Consider the following 25,891-nt stretch of genomic DNA (forward strand, 5'->3'; position numbering starts at 1 on the left):
TATAAAAATTCATGCATGAGAGGGTTAATTAAAATGAAATCAAAAGAGATAGTGAGATATAAGTTACTATGGGCCTCTTGCAATGAGTCTTCAGACTTTATTGTAATGCCCATATAATAATAATAATGTAAAAATTCGATGCAAGAAGAATAAATTTTTGTATAACAAACACATCGAGTTTTTACAGTTAGGCAGAACCCAGAACATCTGTAAATAGTCCTTTCTTTTAATGTTTTTGTATTGTGTATAACATATGTACAGCCCAATGGGAATTAGCTATCTCTTTGAACAAAAGATGCAAATCTTTCAAGTCTAAGGGAAACGCTCTACAGTCAGAACGCCGTTTGAAAGTTTGTTTACGAGTTAAACCCTAAGTGACCTCAAGTTAAATGCAAAAAGGGGATGACAAAATTCAAATGGATGTTCCGCTGACTGACTTAATGAGATTAGGACACGAAGACGGAGAAGAAAGGGCTTGTCGAAGGTGTTCCAGAAACCAGGAATCATATGACAATGTAAGGGGTTCGCGTAAGTGCACAGGGTTTAGAAAACTGAACCCAGGGTCTCGAAACTGATGAAATATAAGATGGGACTTCCAGAGACACGGGGAGTTTTTTCTGGCACAGAGAAGAAACGAGCATACAAGGAGACAATGTGGTAGTAATGCCTGAGAGTGATGTTCTGATGTGTCGAGGAGGGAAGCCATGCCGCGAGCCCTCATTCAGCCCAGAAGCGTAGATGACCAGGTGATGAATCAGCTGAGGTACCGCCGAACTTGTCTATGAGCTGTTCCGCTTATCTAAGTCTGTGAAGGCCCTGACAATTTGCGACCCTTCGCCGGTGTATCAACATGCCGATAAATCGTCATCTACATCCCGCGAGGCAACCTAATGAACGGCTGGTATCCCAAGGATCTGAAGGAGGAGAGATCGAAAACGCGAGACAAAGAAAAGAAAATATAGGAAGTCACAGCCAACGGGATCTGAGAGTGCAACCCAACAGAAGACAGCCCATGTAAGTTAAATTATTGTTTTGAATGTGTGAAGCTATAAGAATAGGTTGTAGAAATTGGAAAAATTGCATGTATAGGGACGTGAATAGCTAGAATAACCTTGAGAGACTTGCTCTGTCTGAAATTTGATGATTGCATTTAAGAATGAATATAGCTTTGATAGTTGCATCTAAGAAAGATGTATAGCTAATTCCTAGGAAGTATTTTGGGTTATGAATTTGAAATTAACGCCTGTATGTAATCTTGTATGAAATTTTAAGTTTATAATATGTCATACTATTCGTAACATATCGTTAATGCCGATTGTTCAAGTGTTAAGTTGTTTGTTAAGTGAGAATTTCTTTGAGCCAGATAGATAACATAATGTGTGCCTTATATAGATAAAAGAGAGAGATATATGCAGATATTAAGAAGTTTATAAATGATAACTCTATGAGCTAGATAAATAACATGATGTGTGCCTTGTATTAATTTGAAGTAGAGATATATGTAAGTTTGTCTCAAGTTTCCTTTTTTTGAATTACAGAGGATCACCCTCTGTTTTATAGTGTATATTATATGCCTGTTTGATGACCATTAAATCCCATGTTGTATTTTAACGAAGTTTTTGCCTGATCTTATTTTAGTTGCAATGCATTGATCTTAAATAAAAAACGAACCTAAGCGGAAAACATTGATATAAATAGTAAGTGAGAAAAGGGCCGGGATTGCAAAGCAAACAATTAACTTGGGGATGATTAAGAGAATTTTGTTGTGGAAGATTTAATAACCTACTGGAAGTATTATATTTCTTGCACCATATTGAGGCATGGATGACGCAGTTATAAAATCAATATAAATTTTTCCATTGCTCTCAGGTAGGAGTATAGAATACAGAAGGCAGGAATCTAGAGTACAAAAGGAGGAACGTGTAAGATTAAGTGACGATATATAAAAAATAACTCCCCCCCCCTCCCCCAATTACAAAAGGTGCAATAAAATCCAGAATAAGGATATATAAGAAAATGCATAATTTTACAATAATAAATACAAGAGAAAAACCAAAAGTGAAATATACAAAGCAATAAAGAAACTAAAAAAAATAGTATCTGGAAGAGATATAATACATAAACAGAATTATTAGAAGCAATTAACAGAAATTATCCTTCACACAGCAAAGAAATTTGGAATGTATTAAATCAAAAAAAAATTACCAAAATTAAAGGAAAAAAAATAAAGGAGGTACAATAAAATGCAAAAAAACTTATAAGAATTTTTCCCTCTTAAGCAGACCAACAAGAATAATGCTGAAAAAGAAGAAAATAGGAAATAAAAACAAAACTGAGAAAACAGCAAGTAGATCAAATAGGACTTACACTGATCAAATAATACCCCTAAGCATCATCAGAGATAATCAGCAGATTCTGACTCCTGAAAAGGTATTTGATAGCATAAATAGAATTTTGGAAATTAATGAGATAGTCATGATAGTGACTTAATATCTCATCAATATCTAGTACTATTAAGTTAATATTTTAGCAGGCCACTGATTTCATAATAAGAAATATTACAACACTCTTTAGCTAGTATAGTAGTACATCACTGACTATTCTTATTAAAAGAATCATTACAGACAAAAGTTACCTTCCAATTCTAGTCTGAATATTACTGATCCACCAATTTCATGATAGAGATACTCAATACAGCATAATTTGCTAAATTTGAAGCAAGAAATAAAAGAACTAGAATACACTGTGCAAACACCTCTACAGGTCCCATTTTTCAGCCTAGTTAAAAAATAATTTTATTATTATTATTATTATGTGACACCTCCAGGGAGTCCAAAGACTCATCGAGGGAGAGTGTGCCAACAGCATCGAACGATGGGTCCCCTTCAAACTACTAACCGTGCTCAAACTTGCTGAGTCATTAGTAGCAGAGGCTTTACCAATTGACCAACCTTTGCTGGCATATTTTTTAATAAAATTAAATTAAAGAAATTTAGCATAATTAACTAAAATAAAGGATAGATGGATGCAGAGGGAGTTGTTTCTCAGACACCACTACAAGCCCATATCATTCATATGCTTTCAACAAAATTTGGAATATAGTTTGAGCTGAAAAATACATGCATCACCAGATGAGGAGTTATACAAGGATGCCCACTTTCTTCATGCCATTTTAAATTTTCATCCAAGACCTTATTAAAGAAGCACTGTTCTCAACAAAAGGGGCAAAAAAAAGGAACCAACAGCATATATCATATATGCAGATAATGTAATAATTATAACACAGCAAATCAAATCTCCAATACCAACTTGCAAATTTACAAGAAACTTGCAGAAATTATAATATGATTATAAATTCAAATAAAGCAAATAACAAAAATTGGAAGACTGATTACTGGCTAGTAAATCATAGAATAAGAACACACAGGGATTATTTCAATTTTACCAATACAAAAATATAAAGAAATTATGAATTTAATGACATTATATAAATAAACCTGAAATAATCTCTTTATGTCTGGGCAGTACACAGAAATAGGTGAATCAATTTTGATGAAATTTTAGGAATATGTTTTAATGGTGATGGTATTTAAGTATACTTTTCTCATGACTACTCAGTAAATTTCATTTTAAACTACGTGTTCTTAGAACTTTTTATTTTTAACTCTTATTAATAACATTTATAAACTCATGGGCAGAATAATAGTACTGCTATCCACAGACTTTGGGCACACTACCAGTGCTACTGAACAGAACAAGAGATGACAAGTATGCTTTTCAAACATTCAGTTTGAAAAGCAGATTTCCTGGGAGATGATATACAAATTTAAGAATTTTAGAATTTATTTCCACAGTATGGAGAAGGAAATTTTATGATTCTCCCCTATATATACAATCAGTCACAGATAAAATATCAAGTCTAGTACGTCAACAAAATATAAAGGTTGCCTTCTACCCCCTCAACAAGATCTCTAATCTCCTGAAACCTCCAACATCTCCCCATCCACCATTCAAAAAATCTGGTGTCTACAAGATCAACTGTATCTGTGGGTTTGCACCACATAGAATAGACAAACAGGTCAGGAGAATTACACCAATCTGAACACATCATAGAAGCAGAGAACAAAAGGATATACAAATCAATGACTAGCAGGGAAAACCAAACATTAAGTATTACATAAGTTTTTAATGTCACTTGTGACAAAAAATTTTGGCTTATTTTATTTTGTAACCACCTGCAAGGTGGCATTCCGGCATACAGCTCAGCTCAGTAAATAAGATTAACATTTTTTTTATTTATTCTGGCTTTGCCTTGTGATTATGCTAATGCTGTGATGGTCAGTTAATTTCTGGTCAAAACATTTGCATAATAAAAATTATTTATTCTTGGAATTGAGCATTATAGCAACAAACTAAATTGCTCCACAGAGATCACAGATTTTTCTCAAGAGTGTTCAACGAATCAGCTGAAATGACCAAACATCCTCAAAGTGCAACAAAAAAATAACTTTACAACAAGTATGGTTATCTCTAATTCAACATGACATGCAAGGTGGTAACCAGTAGTTCTCAGCATACCATGAGCTAACAAACAACTTCACAGCAATCGCATGCTTTTCCACTGTAATTCCTGTTTCAAATATTTCATAATATATGTTACCTGTTACTTTTAGGTTTATTCACCTATTTCTCCTAATGAAGTGAAACACAAATATTTTCAAGGAAAGAGTTGAATAATCAGTGAATTATTCTATTCCATATGTTTCTTCCATGGGGAAAAAACTAACAAACCATTTCCAGTATGTTCTAATTTCACAAATGCCTACAAAAGAATGTATAGTTGTCTTGTATGAAATTTGACCAGAGAGCTTACGGGAATACACTCGCCTGTGTTTACGAGTTGTCCTAGCCAGACCATATAGGAGACATACCCGCTATGAAAGCGTCCATATATTCGCGTCCTATTGGTCCATTTTGATAAAGTTTCACTGACCTGACAGCTGTTTCAAACTGGTTGGTTTTTGTCAGAGACCAGGCAGAAACCTTAAGAGAGCAAAAACTCTCAGTACTAAGGGAATATATGGATGCTTTCATAGCGGGCATGTCCTCTATAAGGTCTGGCTAGGGAAACTCGTAAACACTGGTGAGTGTATTCCTGTAGGCTCTCTGGTCAAATTTCATACGAAATTTTACTATATTCGGCTTTGAAATAATGCTGGATTTAATATCCACTTGATTTTTATAATTTTTGCATCACCGAAGTGAAGCCTTTTGGTTCTTTATTTTAGTAAATAAATATAGTTGTTTGCTGCTGACTTCCCTTGCTTCCCCCCCTCTGTTATGGCATTTGTTAGTTTAGTGCTGTGGGTTTGTGGTGATATTTTACTTGGCTTTCTGATTTTCCAATCAGAATGGGTTGCCTGGTTGGTTTATGGTTTATAGTGTGAGGAAAACAAAGATCATACTGTGCCATAGCAAAGATTATAGCAGTACTCAAGGTATTAATAAATAGTCAAAGATAAATTAGTAAATAATAATACATGCAAAATAATATGTATATACAAAAATTAATTAATCAATGTAATTTCTACATATAAATAAAATTATAATCAAGTGTGTGTGTATATATATATACACAGTAATTCTTTGTAAAAAGTTAAAAACATCATGCAATTTGTCCGAGTCTAATAGCATCTGTCTCGGTGTACATGGCTCGGCTAGACAGGTATAAATTTCATTCCTATCTCATGTGGAGCACTAACACTCCACAAGAATATGATGAATGGTAAGATGTTGAATTTTTCACATATAGGTGGGTCATCAGCCCTCAATAAATAGGAATGTATAAGATGACTGACCTATGCAGAGCCTAACAAGAACAACTTCATCTCGTCTCTTTCTACATTGACTAGACTGCAATTACCTAATTTCAGTTTCTACATCACATAATTTGTTTGTCAATGCTTCCCATTATGATTGCCAATGGGCAATTAGCTTTGATCTTATAAACTGTCTGTAGTTTATATATGGTACTGTTAAACGGTATGTCAAAATAAGTGAGCTGATCCAACAGATATATCTGCAATCTCGTTTCCCTCAACACGTTCATTGCTAATCATGCGATATCGCGTGATACGAGTTCTCACCTGACGGCCGATCACACGTTATCGCGTGGACGTCACTATCAAGTTTCTAAGCGGAATAATATAGTGGCCACAGCAAAACGGCGCATAATATTGATATTGGCCACTAGGGAAGGGATCGACTTTCGTGGAGTGGGGATGGCCGCCAGCCATTGTCTATTGTTTATGTTAGCCAGTGCGCACAGTGGCTGCGTATGGACGATGCGACGATTTTGTTTAGTTATTCGTTGATTTAGCGTGCCTTGAAGTTTGGTTTTTATTTATTTTGAGTATTGCTTTTGTTTTTGTTTTTTTTAGTAAGTTCCCTATAAATGTTGATTTTTGATAATTATTTTTTTCTATTTGTATGTTATTTTTAAAAATTCTATGTGATTATAAAAGACTGATAATTAAAGTTATAATTATTATATTTAAATGTTTTTTATTTGTAAAATATATAACATATTTGACCAAATTACATATCACACGATATCGTGTAATAGATATTTAGAGTACATAAATCCTATGTACATAATAATAAAAGCATATAAATAATATATTTAACTTATTTTGAGCACAATAAAAACTAAATAAAAAAATAAAAAAAATTTGGCCACCACACGAAATTCCAATTTTCAGCTTGGCAATGAACGTGTTAATTCCAATGTGGCTAAGAATCCAGCATGACTGAACAATAAAATTAAGTGTCTTCATTTTGCACAACAGCTGTAACACTTCACACAGCACTGGATGAGGTGGATTATTAACAAGAAAGGAGATAAACTATAAAGAACTCAATGAAGCTGAATAAATCACACGCTTTTGGCAGTGGTTTTCTTTTATATGCACAAGTGCAAGCTATCTGGCATGCAACTCTGCTGAATAATTATTGCAATCAGGTAGGATCTGGTTGGTGATAAGTAATGTCAAGAAATATAGCAGAATGTCAGAAATATGTCTTTCAGCTACCTTCGTGTTACGAGATTGACAGTAACTTATGAAGTCATCAACATATAGAACATTGATTACAATGGGAAGAAGCTGTTCAGTGATTGAGTTAATTTTGTTAGCAAAAGATGTCACACTTAAGACATAGCCTTGGAAAACGAGATAACATACTTCTTACTGTGACTTGGATGGCTCGTCTGGACAGAAACTGTTTTCTTCATCATCAAATTCCTGCCATGTACCCTCAAGGGGTGTACAGGATATTGACAGTAACTTATGAAGTCATCAACATATAGAACATTGATTACAATGGGAAGAAGCTGTTCAGTGATTGAGTTAATTTTGTTAGCAAAAGATGTCACACTTAAGACATAGCCTTGGAAAACGAGATAACATACTTCTTACTGTGACTTGGATGGCTCGTCTGGACAGAAACTGTTTTCTTCATCATCAAATTCCTGCCATGTACCCTCAAGGGGTGTACAGGATATGACAGTACTACATGAAAAATTTACATCATTCCTAACTTCCTATCTACAATTTTCCTCCAAATCAGTCTGTTACTTGTCAAGACTCCAACATTATCAGATCTTATATTTCTATCGTCTAAGGCACTTTGTACCGTATCAATCCACCTATATCTTGGTCTTCCTTTGGGTCGTTTTCCTGCCAACCTGGCAGAAAACACTTGTTTTGCTAATCTTTCCTCTCCCATTCTATTTAAGTGACCATACCACCTGAGATTACCTCTGCTAACACATTCCTGGATGCTGACAATGTCAAGTTCTTTCCTAATATCCTCATTTTTAATATGATATTGCCATTGATGCCATCTGTTCACGCCTCTAATCTTTCTCAGGACTCTCATATCTGCAGTCTCTAGTCTTTGGTCAAGTGTTTTACTTCTGACCCAGCTCTCAGATCCATAAGTTAAAACTGGTTTGAACACTGTCATGTATACAGCTAATTTAGTGTTCCGACTACTTTCTCTCTTATTCCATATGAATTTATTCAATTGACTTCCCACCATACCAGCTTTCCTGATTCTGTTGTCTATTTCTATATTTAATTTACCATCTTCAGTAAAAATCGTGCCTAAGTAACTGAAATGTTTTACTTGTTCCACAGGTTCTCCATTCACAACACAGTTGACATTTTCAATGATTCTGCCTATTTTCATTGTCTTTTTATTGCTGACTTTCATACCATATCTATTACAACAGCTATTCAATTTAGTCAGAAAATCTTGCAGACTTGTAGCGGATTTATTTAGAAGTATAACGTCATCCGCATAAAGCAAAGAGCTGACATTAACATCTCCAATTTTGATATCAGGTTTAATACCACTTTCCTTCATAATGTGACCCATATAGATAATGAATAACAGAGGGGATAATGTACATCCCTGTCTCACACCAGATTTAACATTAAGCCATCTTCCTGTACTTCCTTCAATTCTAACTGCTGACTCACAGCTCAAATAAAGACTAAGTATTGCTTGATATAATGCCCCATTGACACCATATAACTGCAGCATATTGAATAGCTTCTCTCTTGGCACCTTGTCATATGCCTTTTCCAAATCGACAAAAATTAAATACAGATTGTTATGTTCCTATGCTTTCTCGACTATTTGTCGTAAAGTGAAGAGCTGATCCTGACAGCCTCTATTTGGCCTGAATCCAGCTTGTTCTTCACCAAGCTTTTCTTCCACAAATCTTCTCAACCGTTTCTCAAGTATACTTGCATAGATCTTGCCAGGAACACTCAGTAGGGAAATACCTCTGTAATTCTTACATTCAGTTTTATTTCCCTTTTTATATATGGGTGCTATGAGAGCTCTACTCCAATCATCGGGAATTCATCCCTCTGTCCAGGCTTTCTGAACTATGCAGTGCAGCCACTGTAAGACTTTTATACCACCATACTTCAGCATTTCTGGTCGAATATCATCTACTCCTGCTGCCTTTCCACATTTCAAGTCTTTGATGGCTTTTTCTACTTCAAGTATGGATATGTATTCCTGACTGCATGCCTGGTCAGTGTTTTTTATCACTGTGCTGTCATCACTGCTTGTTTCATTTAGCAGTTTTTCAAAGTAATTACTCCATACTTCAAGGATATCTTTTTCTCCTGTTTTCATGTCACCTTTATCATCTCTAACTCCTTTTACAGCACTCTTTCCTCGATTCTTAAGCTTCTTCAACAACCTCCAGAATATTTTGCCACCTTCTTGATATTTATTTTCTATATTGTTGCCAAAGTCCTCCCATGACTTTTGTTTAGCTAGTTTTACACACTGTTTAGCTCTCTTACATTTGTCTCTGTATTCTGTAAGAGTAAAAGCTCACTTATTTGCCAGGAACTTTTGATATGCTTTCTTCTTTTCCTTCACTGCTTCTTTAACTTCCTGTGTCCACCAGGGAGTTCTGATTTTTTTACCCTTGCACACAACCTCACCACATGCCTCTCTGGCAGAATCAATCAATGTTTTCTTCAGAGTTTGCCACTGAATCTCCAAGGTTTGATTCCTGTTCTCAAACTCTTTCATTTTCTTTTCAATAATCTTTCTGTATTTTAGTCTACAGTTCACATCTGAGAGCTGCTCAACTTTTATTCGCTTTAAAACTTTCTTACATGTTATTCTTTTCAGTATGAAATTCAATTTTATCCTGCTCAAGACTAAATAGCGATCGCTTCCAATTTCAAATCCTCTGTACACTCTGGTGTCCTGCACCAGGGAGAAAACATCACTATGAACAATAACATAGTCAATGAGACTTTTCTTATTCCTAGCCTCTTCTCTCCATGTGAATTTGTGCACATTTTTATGTTGGAACATGGTGTTAGTAATAACGAGTCCATGTCCTAAGCAGAAATCCAACAGATATTTGCCATTATTATTATTAGCTTTGCACTTTTCTCCTAATTTTCCCAAAATATTTTTATATGCCTCACAATCATTTCCTACTCTCTGCTATTTAGATCCCCAACAAGGACCAACTTTTCATTTTTCATTGTGTCAGTTGCTTTTTCTAAAGCATCAAAAAATACCTCCACTTCTACCTTAGTAGAACCTTCTGTGGGACCATAGGCACAAATAAGTCTCATTGTCCAGTTCCCTGTTCTCATATTTGCCCACATTACTCTACTTGAGAATGACTGCCATTCAAGAAGATTAGCCTCATATTTTGTGTTGAATACTATGGCTACTCCTTCTTTTCCTTGATTGTAATTGCCTGAATATAACATTTTGTATTTATTGCTCAGAAAGATCTCACCAGTTTTGGTCTTTTTTGTTTCAGTCACCCCTATTATGTCCATCTGGTACTTATCTGATTCCTCAGCTACCTCCATTTCTTTGCCATTCAGGCTTCTTATGTTGATAGTACCGATCTTTAACTCTGGTGATGTTGAGTTGGGGTTTGTTTTCAGATTTGTTCCAGTAGCTGACTTTTCGATGTTTGCCCTGGCTCCCTGGCAAAAACAACAGGGACCTCATTTAACCAGGCAATGCCACAGCCGGCATGAAATTTTGTCATGTTGTACCATCATTTTTTATTATGGTTTAACCAATAAGAATACAATTTGGTCGGCTAAATCCCAAATTGCCAGCCCATCCTCGTTCGTTCAGTATCAAAGTAGATACCCAACAGGGTGCACCACGAGAAGGTGAGGATTGGACATTAGGTCAGAAGCCCTGGTCGGTTCTCCACATTCCTTTAAAGGCTATGTGGAGGTCTCCTCTCAGTTATACAGCTTTGACCCTTAAGCACCCAACTGTTTTCTTTTATTTATTTATTTTTAAATACTGGAAGGTGTCCACTGAGATCTGGATTATAAAGGCTTTTTAATATGCCATATCTCCAGGCTGAGTCATAAGCTTTTTCCATGTTAAAGAATACTGAAACCAGATCCTCTTGCTTCAGGAATATGCATCTCTTATACAAGTTCCTAAATGGACTAAATGGTGTAAAGTTGAATCATGTCTATGAAAGACATATAGTGTACTGAAGAGAAGATCGTTACTTTCTAAATACCTGAGAAGTCTAGGATTAATCATTTTCTCTAATATCCTACAGAGGCTGCTGATCAAAGAAATAGGTCGATAATTATATGCTTATGTTGGACACTTTCCTAGTTTTGGGACAGCAAATGACAACTGACTTATGCCAAGAATCGAGACTCTTCCTCTGCAAATATTCTGCTGTATATTAAGAGAGGATCCATAGAAGATGATGGAAGATGTTTTATCGCTTCATAAGGGATGTCATCAGGACCTGCTGCACTAGGATAAGGGACTGGTCCCTTATCCTAGTCTGTGGACTGGTCCCTAAAAATTTAGGGACCAGTCCACAGATAATATAACAGATGTATATTACATGAAGTAAGGCATGGTCCAGCATCAGGTACATTGGGTTTGCCACAACCATACTCGCTGAAGTGAGTCCTTAAGAACATAGATGCAACCATCTGGGGCACGTATCCAATCATTTCGGCTGTTAAACGACTCTTCAATGGTGAAAATCTTCTCATCTGTGAAGAGGATATCTCTTCACAGATGAGATGAGTCTGTTGTTCATGTACTGCCAAAGAAGTGACTTTGATTTTATCACCCTCTGCATAAGTTGTGGTGTTAGGAAGTGTCCAGTAGAACGACGGTAGGCTCTCACCCCCATGTAATCAGTTTGTACAAGTAACGTTGTTCTCTGTGAAACGTTTATCTCTCATGACATCACTTTTTGCATTCTCACAAGATTACGGCAGAGGCATGTCTTAACAGCCTTCACAAGATGCTGCATCCTAAAGCAGTGTGGACACCCTGTTCTTTGGCAGTCAGATACATCTTCTGTATCGTCATAACGGTTAATCATACGCAATATGCAAACATGTTACTGATCCCGAGTGTTTTTAGCATGTTAAAAATAACAGGTGAATTGCTATTACAGCTACACAGTTCTCATAATCTCCCCACTGCATGTTAACCCATACAGCTAGACAACTCTATTGACAAACAGTCAAATGTTGACTGTGCAGAGTGCCACTAATGGAACCAAGCTCACACATTTCTCTGTGGGCAATGCAGTGGTGTGTGGAAGTTGTAACAGTGTTTATGGCAAGACTCTATAATGATTTATTCTAAGATATTCTGTGTTAGAAAATAATAGTCACTCTGCTAAAATATGAAAATACACAGTTCAGAAGGCTTGGACACTTAGTATTATGACTGAGATAAAACTTTTCTTACCTCTCCAGTAAGACACAGATCATAATTAGAACAGAACTGTTTCACATCTTTAACAGGAACCACAGAGAGCTGTACTGTTTCATCTATAGACACCCAATGCCAATCTGCAACTACATAAAATGACAAGCGCATGATAGTAATATTCATTTATAAATAATAACATAACATATTTGTATTAGAATATGTATAACAAAAATTAATTCTATATTAAAAAAAAAATCCACACTGCTACTGATCTAGTTATATGCAGATGCAAAGTTTGAAACTCCACATTGCATGCAATGTGGAGTTTCAAACTAAACATGCAATGATTTGGAGTGCACCAAATGATTGCATGTATACTAAACATGCAATTTCAGAATTTTTTGAAAAGCTGGAACTTCTGAGAAAATTGTATTCTTTTTCATTTTTTTTTTTTAAATCTGGTTATATGACACAAAATAAATTTCAGCACAATTTTTGACATGGCTAAGCACAAAAGATATAGAAGGAACAAAAAATTAATATGAAGTGTTCTACAACAACCTGTTTCTTATGTTAACTAAGTTAATATCACAATTCTGAAGAATGTTTAAATGGATATTATACAAAAATATTGTAATCTTATGTCACATTCCTATCACATACTGAAGGACATACCAGCAATATTACTGACTAGAATTTTTATGTAATGAAAAGCGCATGTGTGTGCATGCACACACAAGCTATGTATCCATATACAGGTTTCTCACAGTATTTTTTTTTCCCCTTCCTTCTCAGAAAATTGGGTTTCTCCTCCAACAAAACAAGAAAAGCAGCTAGAGAATACACAAATTAACAGACAAAAATACTGTTTAGACAGTGTACAGACTGTGAATTGTATGGTGTTGTGTAGACTAGCCCCTAACTACTCAGTTCTGCAACTTCATGGAATTGCAAAACTGACTGCCCAGATTATTATTATTACATGTGATAATAATCATCCATACTAGGACAGGACCATCAAAAGTAATATCTGAAAGTAGCTTTGAGATAAAACTTTTAGGGTTAAGTTGAGGTTACTCAATAGCAGAGTAACCTTACAGATAAAAGTGAATCACCATATTCAAAGTGCCTGATAGATTGGAGACTACTATAAGGTTTCCTTGGTTTTGTAGCATATTACAGCACAAGATCTTATATTCATGCTTGGTCCTGTAGTAAGCTAGAAAACAATCATAAACAGCTGTGAGTTTTAAGGATTTGATCTCTTAATAATGACAGTTCAAATAAATATAATCGCTTGCTCCAACTATGTGCTATGCTATTTTGATTAATGCATGGTTCAATATTAGTTAGTAAACTAAACTAACTCAAACTATCTGCAAGGCTTAAGCTCATCATCAACAAGAACTGAAGCTTATCTTGGCCATGAGAGTAGACTATAATGCAAGATTTCATCATGGTAGTGGTTGTTCAAGAAAATTAGAATATTTGATTCAAACTACAACCACAAAAAAAGTCAAGAAAAGAGAAACAGATTATATGCAGTAAGACACATATTCCAAAAGCTTCTGGATGGATATATTCACATATATATGGTCTTAGATCTAACCTCAATGAAGTACATTTCCATCTCCAGTAAAACCACACCATTTCAGCTTTTCAGGCTCTATTCATCTCAGTTTATCCAAATTTTATTTTGTTTATGAATCAACCTCATGAGCAGTATAAATCTATAGTACATTAGTGCTATGAGTAAACTAAGGATTAGATACTCTGGAAATCAATCTACAGACCAAATATGAAACTTTTTCAGGTGTCATCAGACATTAAAAAACAGAATTAGTTCTTACACCAAGCAATGAAATTCATTGACCACCAAAAAAATTCACAAACATACAAACATATATACAAATATTGAAATCCACAGCCAGTTGCAAAGTAAGTATGTTATACACGATCTATGAATCACACACTCTTTCATGCTTTTTATTTTAACTATGCCATTTGTGCATATATTCACTATGATTAGAGTTTCCAACTTTGAATTTCCTCTTTTTAGAATCTTCTTAGAAACTCCATTCTGTTATTATTATTATACAGCCACTTGGAAGTGGCTGTATAATAATATCCATGAAGTCCAAAGACTCATTGTGGGAGACCCAATTTATCATGCCTCTCCTTGAACCCATTAACAGATAAAGCATTCACAACTGCCTCTGGCAACCCATTCCATTCATAACTCTCCAAGCAAAAAATCTAGTCCTCACACCCCCTACTAACTATACCTTTATTCAACTTCTAGGGATGACTCCTTGTTCTGGTCGTTCTAGCCAAGTGGTGAAACATTTCCCCTGCATCTGTCCTATAAAACTCTTTAAGCAACTTAAATGTTTTTATCATATTCCCTCTTTTTCTCCTATCAACCAACTTCTGCAATCCACACACCTTCAATCTATCCTCATAGGAGACATTATAGCCACTCATCATCTTGATCACTCGCCCCTGAATCCTCTCCACTGCCTCCCCAATCCCCAAGAAACCCAGGGAACCAGACTTGAGCACAGTAATCCAGATGTGGGCATAACAAGGCCTTATAAAGAGGAATAACAACTTCCTTATCTCTACTTGTTAATGTGTTCTTCAATACCCAAGTAATCTTATGGGCTACCTTAGCAATATATTCTAAATTTTAATTCTCTGTCTACCACCATCCCTAAATCTCTAGCTTCATCTATTTCCTGAAGTACAGTGCCATTAATGTGATACAAAGCTTGTAATCTATTTATCCCAAATTGCATAACTTTACATTTCTCAACATTAAACTGACACCCATTAACTTTTGTCCATACTGACAGCCTATTTAAATCATCTTACAAGCTCTCTACATCGCCTTGATTAACTATTACTCCACCTAATTTCCATCATCAGCAAATATCTGAATATTTCCTTTCAGATTATTTCCTATATCATGTATGTACAAATTAAACGGCAATGGTCCCAGCACTGAACCTTGAAGCACACCACTCGCTGACTGTTTTCGCCTTGATTCTACCCCTCCATATATACCACTTTTTTGATACCTGTCCAGTTATCCTCTTATCCATTTAACAGTGTCATATCAATTCCAGTTTGTTCTAATTTGCATAACAGAGTTCCATGTGGTATTCTATCAAATGCCTTTGCAAAATCCAGCAAAATCATCGTGTAGCCATTTCCTTTATCCAACTCAGCTGTTACTCTATGGTAAAAAGTTAGTAAATTACTAAGACATGACAAACCTTTCACAAAGCCATGTTGACCCTCATACGATATCATATTTTTATCTACACATTTTTGAATTCACTTTTTTTACCAATTTTTCTAATACTTTCACCACCATGCCTGAGATACTGATTGGTCTATAATATTCTATTGCAGTCTTAGAACCTCAATAATACAAGGGAATTCTTTTGCCCTCTTTCCACTTCCTTTTGGAACTCTACCAGAGCCAAGACTTAAATTAAAGAGCCTAGTCAGAGGCATTGCCAATTCCCTTGTACATTCTCCAAAAACCCCAGCTGATATTCGATCTAATCCCACAGCTGTATTTACACTGAGATTCTGCAATATATTAAGATCCTCCAATTCATCCACCTCTGTTCCCATATGTTGAAGTAGTAACCTCATTAGGGTGATATACCCCTGCAAAGTGGTCACTCAATAACTTGACTATTTTATCTGCTTCTATCACCTTGTGACCATCATCACTCATTAAGGTTAATCTTCCATAGCCATTCTTCTTCTTCTTACTTGCCACATAATGAAAGAACTCTTTGGGATTTCCTTTGGCGTGCTTTGACTAGATTCTTTTCATAATCTAATTTTGTCTTCCCTGAAATGCTGGTCACCTTTCTTGCCTGAGCCTTGTACTGTTCATGAGTTTGATGGTCACCTTTCTTCTGCAGCTCCTACTTAATGATATTACTCATCCATCTAACTCCTACTGGATTAACACTCCTCACCTTAGGCATACAATTTAATAATGCTTCCTCTAGATGATCCTTAACTATCTCCCATGCACCTAACATCCTTACCTAAAGTGTTTTATGCCATGGTACAGATTTACTGAAGCATGTAATAATCACCTGCCTTGTAGCTCCATATATACTCCTTGACAGAATATTCCTGATGTTAAGTCAAGACTGCATGATCACCCTTTCACTAAATGGAGGATATGTTGCCACCTTGGTTATGGACAGCTGTCTTGATCCCATGGCCATGGTCAAATACTATCACACCCCTAGTCCCCTCCATCACATGCTGCCTTAAGTAATTATCTCTTAGCAGGTGTATAAATTCTATTTCCTTCCTGCCATGTGATCTTTCTTCCTTTCAGTCTATATCTCCATAGTTGAAGTACTCCATAATAATCACTCAACCTGTACTCATTATACTAATTTGATGATGCATGTCTGTGGAACTCCCTTGCCTACAGCAACAACCAGCTGTATATTTTGTCTTACTGGCCTTAATCTCATATCAGAGCGCTTCAAATGAACAGCCATCCTCCCACCTGCCTCTTATTCATTTTGGCTGCAATTCATCTGTGTTATCAGCAGTACCCCTCCTCCCATCCTATCTTCTCTACCTTCTCTGAAAATACTAAACACATTATCTGCTGTTAGCCAGTCTCACCCATGCCTATAACTTTTGGCAAGGTTGCACTAACCAATGCCAAACACTCCTCCCTCTTGTTCCTGATACTTCTGGCATTCCTATATAGAAACTACAGCATCCTTTTAGGCCCCACCCACCTTTACTTTCTGAAATTGACTACCTTATTCAATATTTTTGCTTGAGAGACTAGATTCCTCACTTGATCATTCTCACACTCACTCGCTTCATGGGTGCCTTCACACAAACTCACTTGCTTCTACTGTAATTGCCTTAAATTTCCCTGAATTTGCACTTCAGCATGCTCGTTGAACACAACTCTCTCCAGACTCCTAATACCAAAACCATTTAGATGCAGCCCATCAGCATTGTAAAAATCCTTCTTCCCATCAAAAAGAGACCATAGATCCACAAATTCTTTTGCACAATCTACGTACAGACTCATTGGCTATTAATGCCCAACTCCTCAGTTCACCTCTATCCTAGAGTGGTACATACAATCTTCACCTTCTCACTCTTCCATTTTGCCTCTTTTAACAACTCGTTTACATCCTCTCTCATAAAATACATCTCGCTTCTCTTAAATCATTTGTACCAACCAAGGCAATCATTTCCTTCGACTTACCTTTTTCATCCAGATGGCATGGCTAATATTGTGAATTTTTGTTATATTCATCTACTGTCTCTATCACACAACTACTGATGCTAACCATGCTGAATTTTTTTATTTCCTTTCTTTAAATGCTTATTTTTGTCAGTCCAACTTTCACAATGGTGAAGTCTTCTTCCTTAAAGATTTTAACTACGTCACCAGCTAAAGTTGATCAAATAAAATACCTTAGGCTATTTCAAGGATCAAAATATGGGTGGATATCTGCCTTTTATGGCTGTAAATACATACTCCATTGCTAATCTCTTAATAGCAATTGCACTGTCACTAAATAGACAAATTTATATCCAGTAATATTTCAGCACAACCTCTGCCTTTCTTTCTTCTTCAGCTTAAAACTGCACTAGATGAATTTTTATTTTATTATTTATTATTATTATATATTTATATATATATATATTTTTTTAGCTACAACATATATATATATATATTTTTTTTTTTTTTTGTAGAATTTCCATAATAATATCCAATGCTTAATCACTAGATAGATGTGAAAAATCTCAGAAACATCCTATACAGACTAATTCAAAATGTTTGCTCATCAGGAAAATTTTCAATCCCTCCCCACTGCAGGAAATGAATTATAATATAACTACTCTTTGTCTAATTTCTACTAGTTCAAAATTTTTCACAGGAAATATACAAAATCTATTATTCCTTTTACTACCTCAAGAAAAGAAATAAATTAATTATATTGTGTGAAGCAGGATTCTAAAATTGGACTAGTTATTTGTAATCCAGCCATTACTTTAAATTAAACTTGCCAAGAAATTATATTCTTGTTTAATACTCTATCCAATTGTAAGTAAATTTTGCAAGTGAAATATCTTCATGACTGTTACACTTGAATAAAGGATTAAACAATATAATTTGTTGTCAAATTTAATTTCAATTAATTATAACAACATAGGAAAACTTTCGGCATTTATCACTGTTCCCAGAGTATTTTATTAATAAGGTGATAACACCTTTTTGCTACTTTTATAAGAGAAATATATGATGCCTGTATTTATTCAACTTTGATATCGCTTCTGGGTCTGGCTCTCAGCGATAGCATTTTAATAAAGTTTGCCTTTGGGCTTGATTCTGGGAATAGAGCAATTCTTCGGTTTTGCCTTCCACTGATGAGAGTTTAATGAGTTGAGTAGTGACCCCTTCTGTGTCACTCAGTGAGGTTTAGAGTGATCTCGTAGATCACTCAGAATTTTTGGAGAGGTAAGCTCCGACACTTTACCTCCATAAAGGTCAAAACCGGTCTGGGTAATGGCCTTTTCTTGGGGTGTGTTTTGCATTAGAGGATACTAAGGAAATTGAGGTCAGGCCATTGGTCTGTATATACAGGTAGTCTAATTCTAGTGGAAAGGCTTAGACATTGGTTATGCATTATTACTAAATAGTTTAGGGAAATAACAACGTAGACTAGGATATACATTAAAATAACTTTTTAATACAAATCCAATATTTTGGCAATGTCACGTTGCCATTTTCAACAGGAACTTGTGAGCAAGACACGTACACGCAGGCACAGCAAACAGTAAATGAGGACGAAGCAGGACGCTATTCTTTCTCCTAAAGTCCTAAATACCAACATTGCCCGCTAGGAGGCACCAATAGGACTTTAGGAGAAAGAATAGTTTCCTGCTTCGTCCTCATTTACTGTTTGCTGTGCCTGCATGCACGTGTCTTGCTCACAAGTTCCTGTTGAAAATGGCAACGTGACGTTGCCGAAATATTGGATTTGTATTAAAAAGTTATTTTAATGTATATATTGTAAAGTCTATGTTGTTATTTCCCTAAACTATTTAGTAATAATACAGGTAGCCTAGTCATGAAGATACAGCATGTACCAACTTTGTTTGCTTACACTTGGATAAAGAATTAAACAAGAATATAGTTTCTATGGCCACTGCTTTCTTTTCCTTCTTTCCATCAGCTGTTTTGCTGAAAAGTTTTATATATATATATATAAATTCGTATTATATTTTCACTATAAAAAATTGCTCATATTTATGAAATAAAAATATAGTTTTGAGGGTTTTTTTTCCCCCCAAGTACCTCAGGTACTACTTCTACTGTTGCTGGATACTATTTTTGAAATAATGTCTTAGAAATATGAGCTATTAATACTTTCAAGCAATAGGCTGAAAGCTGAGACTACTTACTGCTAATAAAAAAAAGAACACATCCAAGAAGTCACACAACAGAGTCCCACACTGTGATGCAGTATACATCAAAAATTTCATTTTCACCTTTTCATCATTTTGATATATTAGCAGACTTCCTAAACAAAAATACTGATATTTCTTTTGTAGGCAGATACACTATTTAGGTCAAAATTAATTCTGTTTTATCACCCATAAGATTACACAAATTCTTAATTTATAATAGTGAAACTTCAATTTTATTGCAGAAAAATTATAAATTACTGGAAACAATTACCTTGGAAAGAAAGAAACATTTTTTTAGGAGGAAAAGGTTTAACTGCATATTGAAGGTACTTCACAATTAAGCTACTTGTATATAGAGACACCAATGGCTTCACAACCCTTGCCTTAATATCCCTTATATAATGCAAAGAGCACACTTCCTTTCAGAAGTGCATAATGCATTAAGGAAAGCTTCAGCTTGTTTTCAATCTTTATTGTGGTGTCATAAATGAGACCTAGACCCAGATCCATGATGACACAAGGTTAAATTAATGCAAAGTCATACATTTCTCACAAACCTAGTCGTGAAGATACTTCATGCTCAAAGTTAGTTTGCTCTTATTTGAAAAAAGGATTAAACAAGAATATAATTTCATGGCAAGCGTATCATTTAACGCGTTCACATCAGGGAAGTGTTCTGTATGTTTATCGTACTGATGAGACTTCTCATTACCATTTATGTGCTGCTTTCGCGTTGGGCAGACTCAACTATCACAAAGTTTATACTGCATGTTAGTTGTGACTCTTTCAGTAGAATTTTACTTCGAGTTAGCATTTGTGATCTATCTTAATGACAGCGAAAATTTCAAATGCAATCAAACAAACACTTATTTCAAGTAATTGAAAATTTGGACAAATATTAGGAAAATAATTTTTAGTTAGATACTGTGTTTGGCAATACAACAAACGGTTTTCTTTGAGTAAGTCTATGCAGCACAGTTTCTGTGGGAGGGGACATATGATTCATCAGGTATGCCGTTTTTATCCCAGTTGTCTCTAATTGCACTATTTGTTGACAAATATATTACACAGACTGCAAATGTCTATGTATACCTTATTCATCAGTACAATAAAAGTACTTGTTTTTCTTGCAACTGCAGCATAGTGGCTGTTGGGGGAGGGCATGTTGTTTACGATATAGGGACAGCTGCTTCTAGTCTTCGAAAAATTTATCTATTCTTAACTGAAAATGAATTCTTCCATATTCTATAAGAAGAATGCCTCTCATGAAAGCCAACAAACTTGAAACATATATGGGAAATCCACATGTTCTAGTGATGAATTTCCTGAGCCACTGCCAAAAAAGTATCTGATGAAGTTCAAATTTTTAAAGATGAAGTGAATAATTCAATTCAAATGATGTTTTCAATCATGTATTGTATTTACATAGCAGTTACTCATCTGATGAAAAAGATATTTCACAAAGTAAGGGTTCTGAATTTTCAGTTTTAAACAAAGTAATTATTGTTTTTTTAATATATTTTGAAAAGAACATTTCTTTTCACCTACACCCCCCCCCTGCAATGAGGAACTAGTTATAATCAAAGGAACTGTCACAAAAAGCAGCACATCTGACAACACACAGGAATGAAATTGCCAACATTTAAATAAATTATAATACATTAAATATTAATGTATTAGTATAATTTTCGCCTAAGTATCAAAGGCATCTTCAGTACATGTAAAACACTACTTGAACAATAACTGACAATTCCAGAAGGCACCACCTAAGTAGCTGATGTAAGATGAGTAATAAAAAGTCACTAAATTTCCTAACTTATTAAAAATGAATTAATTAAAGTTAAAACACACACACACACACACACACACACACACATGCAATTAAGTAAAATAAAGTTAGGAAAGGTTAGCTGATTTAAAAAATACTATCTCCTATAAAGGGGATAGGCATGGACCATCAGATCTGTTTAAGTCAGGAGAGTAAAGTAAAGTTTCACACGGCACATTTCTTTATAAAGCCGTTAACCAACTTTTGTGAAGGACTCTTGTCATGTTCCAATGAACTCTACATCTAGTGTTGATAGAATGCTTTGCAAGTCCAGACTGTTCAGAATCAAGGTATTGAATATAAAAATTGTGTTCTTCTAGCTGAATAAAAGCAGATCTTTCTGTTTGTCTGAAATAAGATAAACCACAAGAGCAAGGAATCTGGTAGACACCTCGAATATTGAGATGTGGAAGTTTGTCCTTTGGAGAAGTGAGAAAGGTGGAGATTTTTCTGATGGGGCAAAAGGCAACAAAAGTATTTAGTGGTTTTAAAACTTTTGCTATGCATTCACTAATGCCTTGCACATAAGGGATAGGAATACGAGTTATTTCTCCTGTATTGAGGTTTTGATATCTCTACCTCTAAGCTCTTTTGATGAAAGAATTCTTATAACCATTAGATAAAAAAAGTGAAAATAGCATCATCAAATTCCTACCATGTACCCTCAAGGGGTGTACAGGATATAATAGGACTACATGAAAAATTTACATCACCACTAACTTCCTATCTACAATTTTCCTCCAAATCAATCTGGGGTGCTTAAGGGTCAAAGCTGTATAACTGAAAGAACTCCACACAGCTTTTAAAGGAATGCAGAGAACCAATCAGGGCTTATGACCTAATGCCCAATCCTCACCTTCTTGTGGTGCACTCTGTTAGGTATCTACCTGGATACTGAACAAACGAGGAAGGGCTGGCAATTTGGGATTTAGCTGACCAAATTGTATTCTTATTGGCTTAAACCACAAATAAAAAGTGGAAATATGTCGTAATCCCAGTCAAAAGATTGGAACTATTAAAACACTGGTTCATCAGGCCACTCCTTATGCTCTTCAATGAAATGCAGTTGAAAGAAGAGGGCATTCTAACAGGAATAGAATAAGAATGGTATAGAATATTTTGACAGAATACAAAGTCTAGATGGGAGCGGAGTGTACCTATCAGAGTTAAGAATTTGGAGGGAAATGATACTAATAGTTGAGAGCATAGGGTGTAAGGTGGAGGTGGACAGGGCAGCAGATTTAGTGGGGAGATGTAACCTGAAAAATACAGAAGGTGAGGAGCAGGAGATGTTGAAGATGTTTAGTTTGGCAAGTTGCAGAATGTGAGAGATTTTAACTAAAGGAGTATAAACCCATTCTTTTGATAATAAAACCTAACTTTATTACTAGATGGATGGAGAGGGTTCAAGGTTTAGAAGTGCATGATATGTTTTGAATACTAAGTAATCTGTGTGTTATTAAAGGAATAGGACTAGATGGTATTTTACCTCATTTTAAGAGAATGTTATAAGTAACTAACTCCAGTGACTGGCTGTTCAATAAAAGCTATAGGAAAGATACCGAAAGAGTTGAAGGATGGTAAGATTTTGGAAAAATTAGTGAAAGATTGCATATAAAATAGGGCAAATAAGAATAATGTTATCTGTGAGGGTTAACATGGATTTATGGGAAACTCTTGTTTCAATAATCTGACTGCCTTTTTATAATAAAGAAATAAGGGCAGCTGATGAGAGAAAGACACATACTACCATTTTTTGGATTTTACAAAGTTATTTGACTAAATATCTTATGTGACAAATATCACATAAGGCATTTAAGCTGATATGGGTTTAGATATCAGATTAGTGAACTGGATTGGAGATCAGCTCTCTAAGAGATATCAGATTGTTGTTTACTAGAGAGCAGTATTAAAGAAGTAGAAAGTCGCAAGTTGAGTTCGACAGGATTCAGTAATGAGACTTCTACTATTTAACTTTTATGTCAATGACACTGTCAGTGGGCTTCTGATGGATATTCAGTTGTATGCAGATAATAAGACGAGGCTTATTAGTGATAGTGCCAATGGTGCAGCTCTCAGAATTTGAATAAGTTGGAAAATTGGGCAAACGGATAGGGATGTCAGCATAATGCAAGTTTGGGGTTCGTTGAAAGTTGCATACTCTATATACAGAATTATAATAGAGGAAGTGGAGATGGCAAGGGAAATTAGAATGAAAATCGACAGAAATTTGCAAACATGAAAGTATACTGGAGAAATGCCACAATATCGAGAAGGTTGTTGATTAGCAGCGATAAAAGAGCGATTCCATAGTATAAAGCAATGAACAAACCATATCTAGATTACTATGCTCAGATCTGGATTTGAGGTGGCATAAATTAATCTTGGGGTAGTACACAAAGTTAGCTTTGCATGAGGAACCCCCCCCCCCCCATTTACATATTCAGCAGGATAACAAAGTACCACGTGATAGCAACATCAAGTGCAACTTGATGTTGCTATCACGTGGTACTTTGGATTAACTGTGAACATACATCCATGATAGGTGTGCCTGTTTATGGTATGTAAACAGGCACATCTATTCCTCTGTAAGCAGTAAACATTTGCCAGTAATGGGGAAACATGATAAGCCAATTTGATTGCAGGCAGATAGTTGAGGCCTGGAGGGAAGGTGCCAATATTTCAGAAACACTTGTTGGTTGCTCCTGTACAACTTTATCAAGAGTGTACTAGACTGGATTAACCATGAACATACATCCATAAACAGCATGAAGCCATATCCCCTGATTGCACAGTTGGGGGTTCTACAGGCCAGTGAAGATGGTGTCATGGTCTGGGGAGCCTTTTCCTGGTATGCAATAGGTTCATCAGTTATCATCCCACAAACACTGAATGCTATAGGGACCTGTTAGCTGACCATCTCCATTCATATATGCAGGAGGTCAACCCCGACCACAGTGCAATCTTGCAACAGAAAAATGCACCTTGTCATCAGGCTCATACAACTAGTGAGTGGTTGGAGGAACACGACAACGAATTCACCACATTGCCTCGGCTCCCAAACTGTAACCCAATTGAACATGTGCGGGATATGCTAGAATGGGGTGTGAGAACTGCTGATCCTCCTCCACGGAATGAGCATGAAGTGATAGAGTTGCTGCAGCAGACATGGGTCGAGTTACACATGGAGGATGTTCAACACCTTCTGGAATCTGTTTGTAGGCATCTGCAAGCTGTGATTGCACAGAGAGGTGGACCAATGCATTATTAGGTGGGTGTTCCTAATGCAAAGCTAACTCAGCATACATCAGGGATGTCAACTAATGTATGCATAAGATCTACATTGTCCATACAGATATACCTGTGATCTACCTTTTTCAAAATTGGAGTATAAGAAAAAAATATCGCTATATTATTTATTATTATTACAGTATATTATTATAATTATCGTAATATTAATTAGTTATAATGCTTAAAAGAATACTGCAGTTTTTTAACCATACAGATTAAAATAAACATTTCATTTTAAACTTCCTGATGAACCAGCATTACTTATTTTACACTGCAATGAGTTCACAATTTTTGTGTAATTTGGTGTGTAATTAGTCAATGCATTTCTCAAACATGACTCCAAATGCTCGAATGTTAATGCGATACGATATTTTGACTTAATAATGTTCATTTGTGAAAATGCCAATTTGCACAAGTATGTCGAACCAAAATAAGCATAAATATTTTCTGTACATTTTCTTAAGTTCAGATACTTGCATTCCGGTAAATATTTCCAAAATCTCTCTTCGTGTGACCTTGCTTTGACATAAACATCATTTCTTATTGTTATTATTTCTTCTTCTAGCATAACAATATGCATATCACAAATAGAGGAAAGGTTTTCTGCTATTATTTCTGGCTTTACATTGGTATCAAATGGAAAACTCATGAAGAGAATTACGTTCTCAAGTTTCTTGAAATCCTGAAAGTGGTCGTCAAATTCTGCAATTACTTTGAATATATTTATTTCCATTGAAATTAGCAAAAGCAGAACTACTTAAGTGTGTAGTCATATTTGGAAAATTACATAAATTGTTATTTTCAAGCCTCACTATCAGTTGATTCAATTTTTCTTTAAAAGCATTGATAGAATTAATCATATCAAAAATTGTTTTTCCGGGACCCTGAAGTTCTAGGTTTAATTCATTTAATTTACTGGCTATATTGGTCAAAAAAGCTAAATCCAATAGCCAAATATCATCTTTTAACTGTTTGTATTCGTCACTCCTATCGGCTAGA

At 35.4% G+C, this 25,891-nt stretch overlaps 1 protein-coding gene across 5 annotated transcripts in view; it reads right to left on the reverse strand.

Moving 5' to 3' along the window:
* LOC150108709 (endoplasmic reticulum transmembrane helix translocase) overlaps positions 1-25,891 on the reverse strand; it is a 647,746-nt gene that overhangs the window by 197,393 nt on the left and 424,462 nt on the right. For all 5 annotated transcript variants that reach the window (XR_016548145.1, XR_016548143.1, XR_016548146.1 and 2 more), the window contains exon 16: positions 12,319-12,428. Coding sequence is in view for 1 of the 5 variants with exons in the window: in XM_090390936.1 (XP_090247062.1) it covers positions 12,319-12,428 (110 nt within the window). In the remaining 4 variants the exon portion in view is untranslated. The remainder of the gene's footprint in view (positions 1-12,318; positions 12,429-25,891) is intronic.

Source organism: Typopeltis vanoorti, chromosome 3 (assembly GCF_054136105.1).
Source record: "Typopeltis vanoorti isolate ZY-2024b chromosome 3, IOZ_Tvanoo_1.0, whole genome shotgun sequence".
NCBI classification, from domain to species: Eukaryota; Metazoa; Arthropoda; class Arachnida; order Uropygi; family Thelyphonidae; genus Typopeltis; species Typopeltis vanoorti.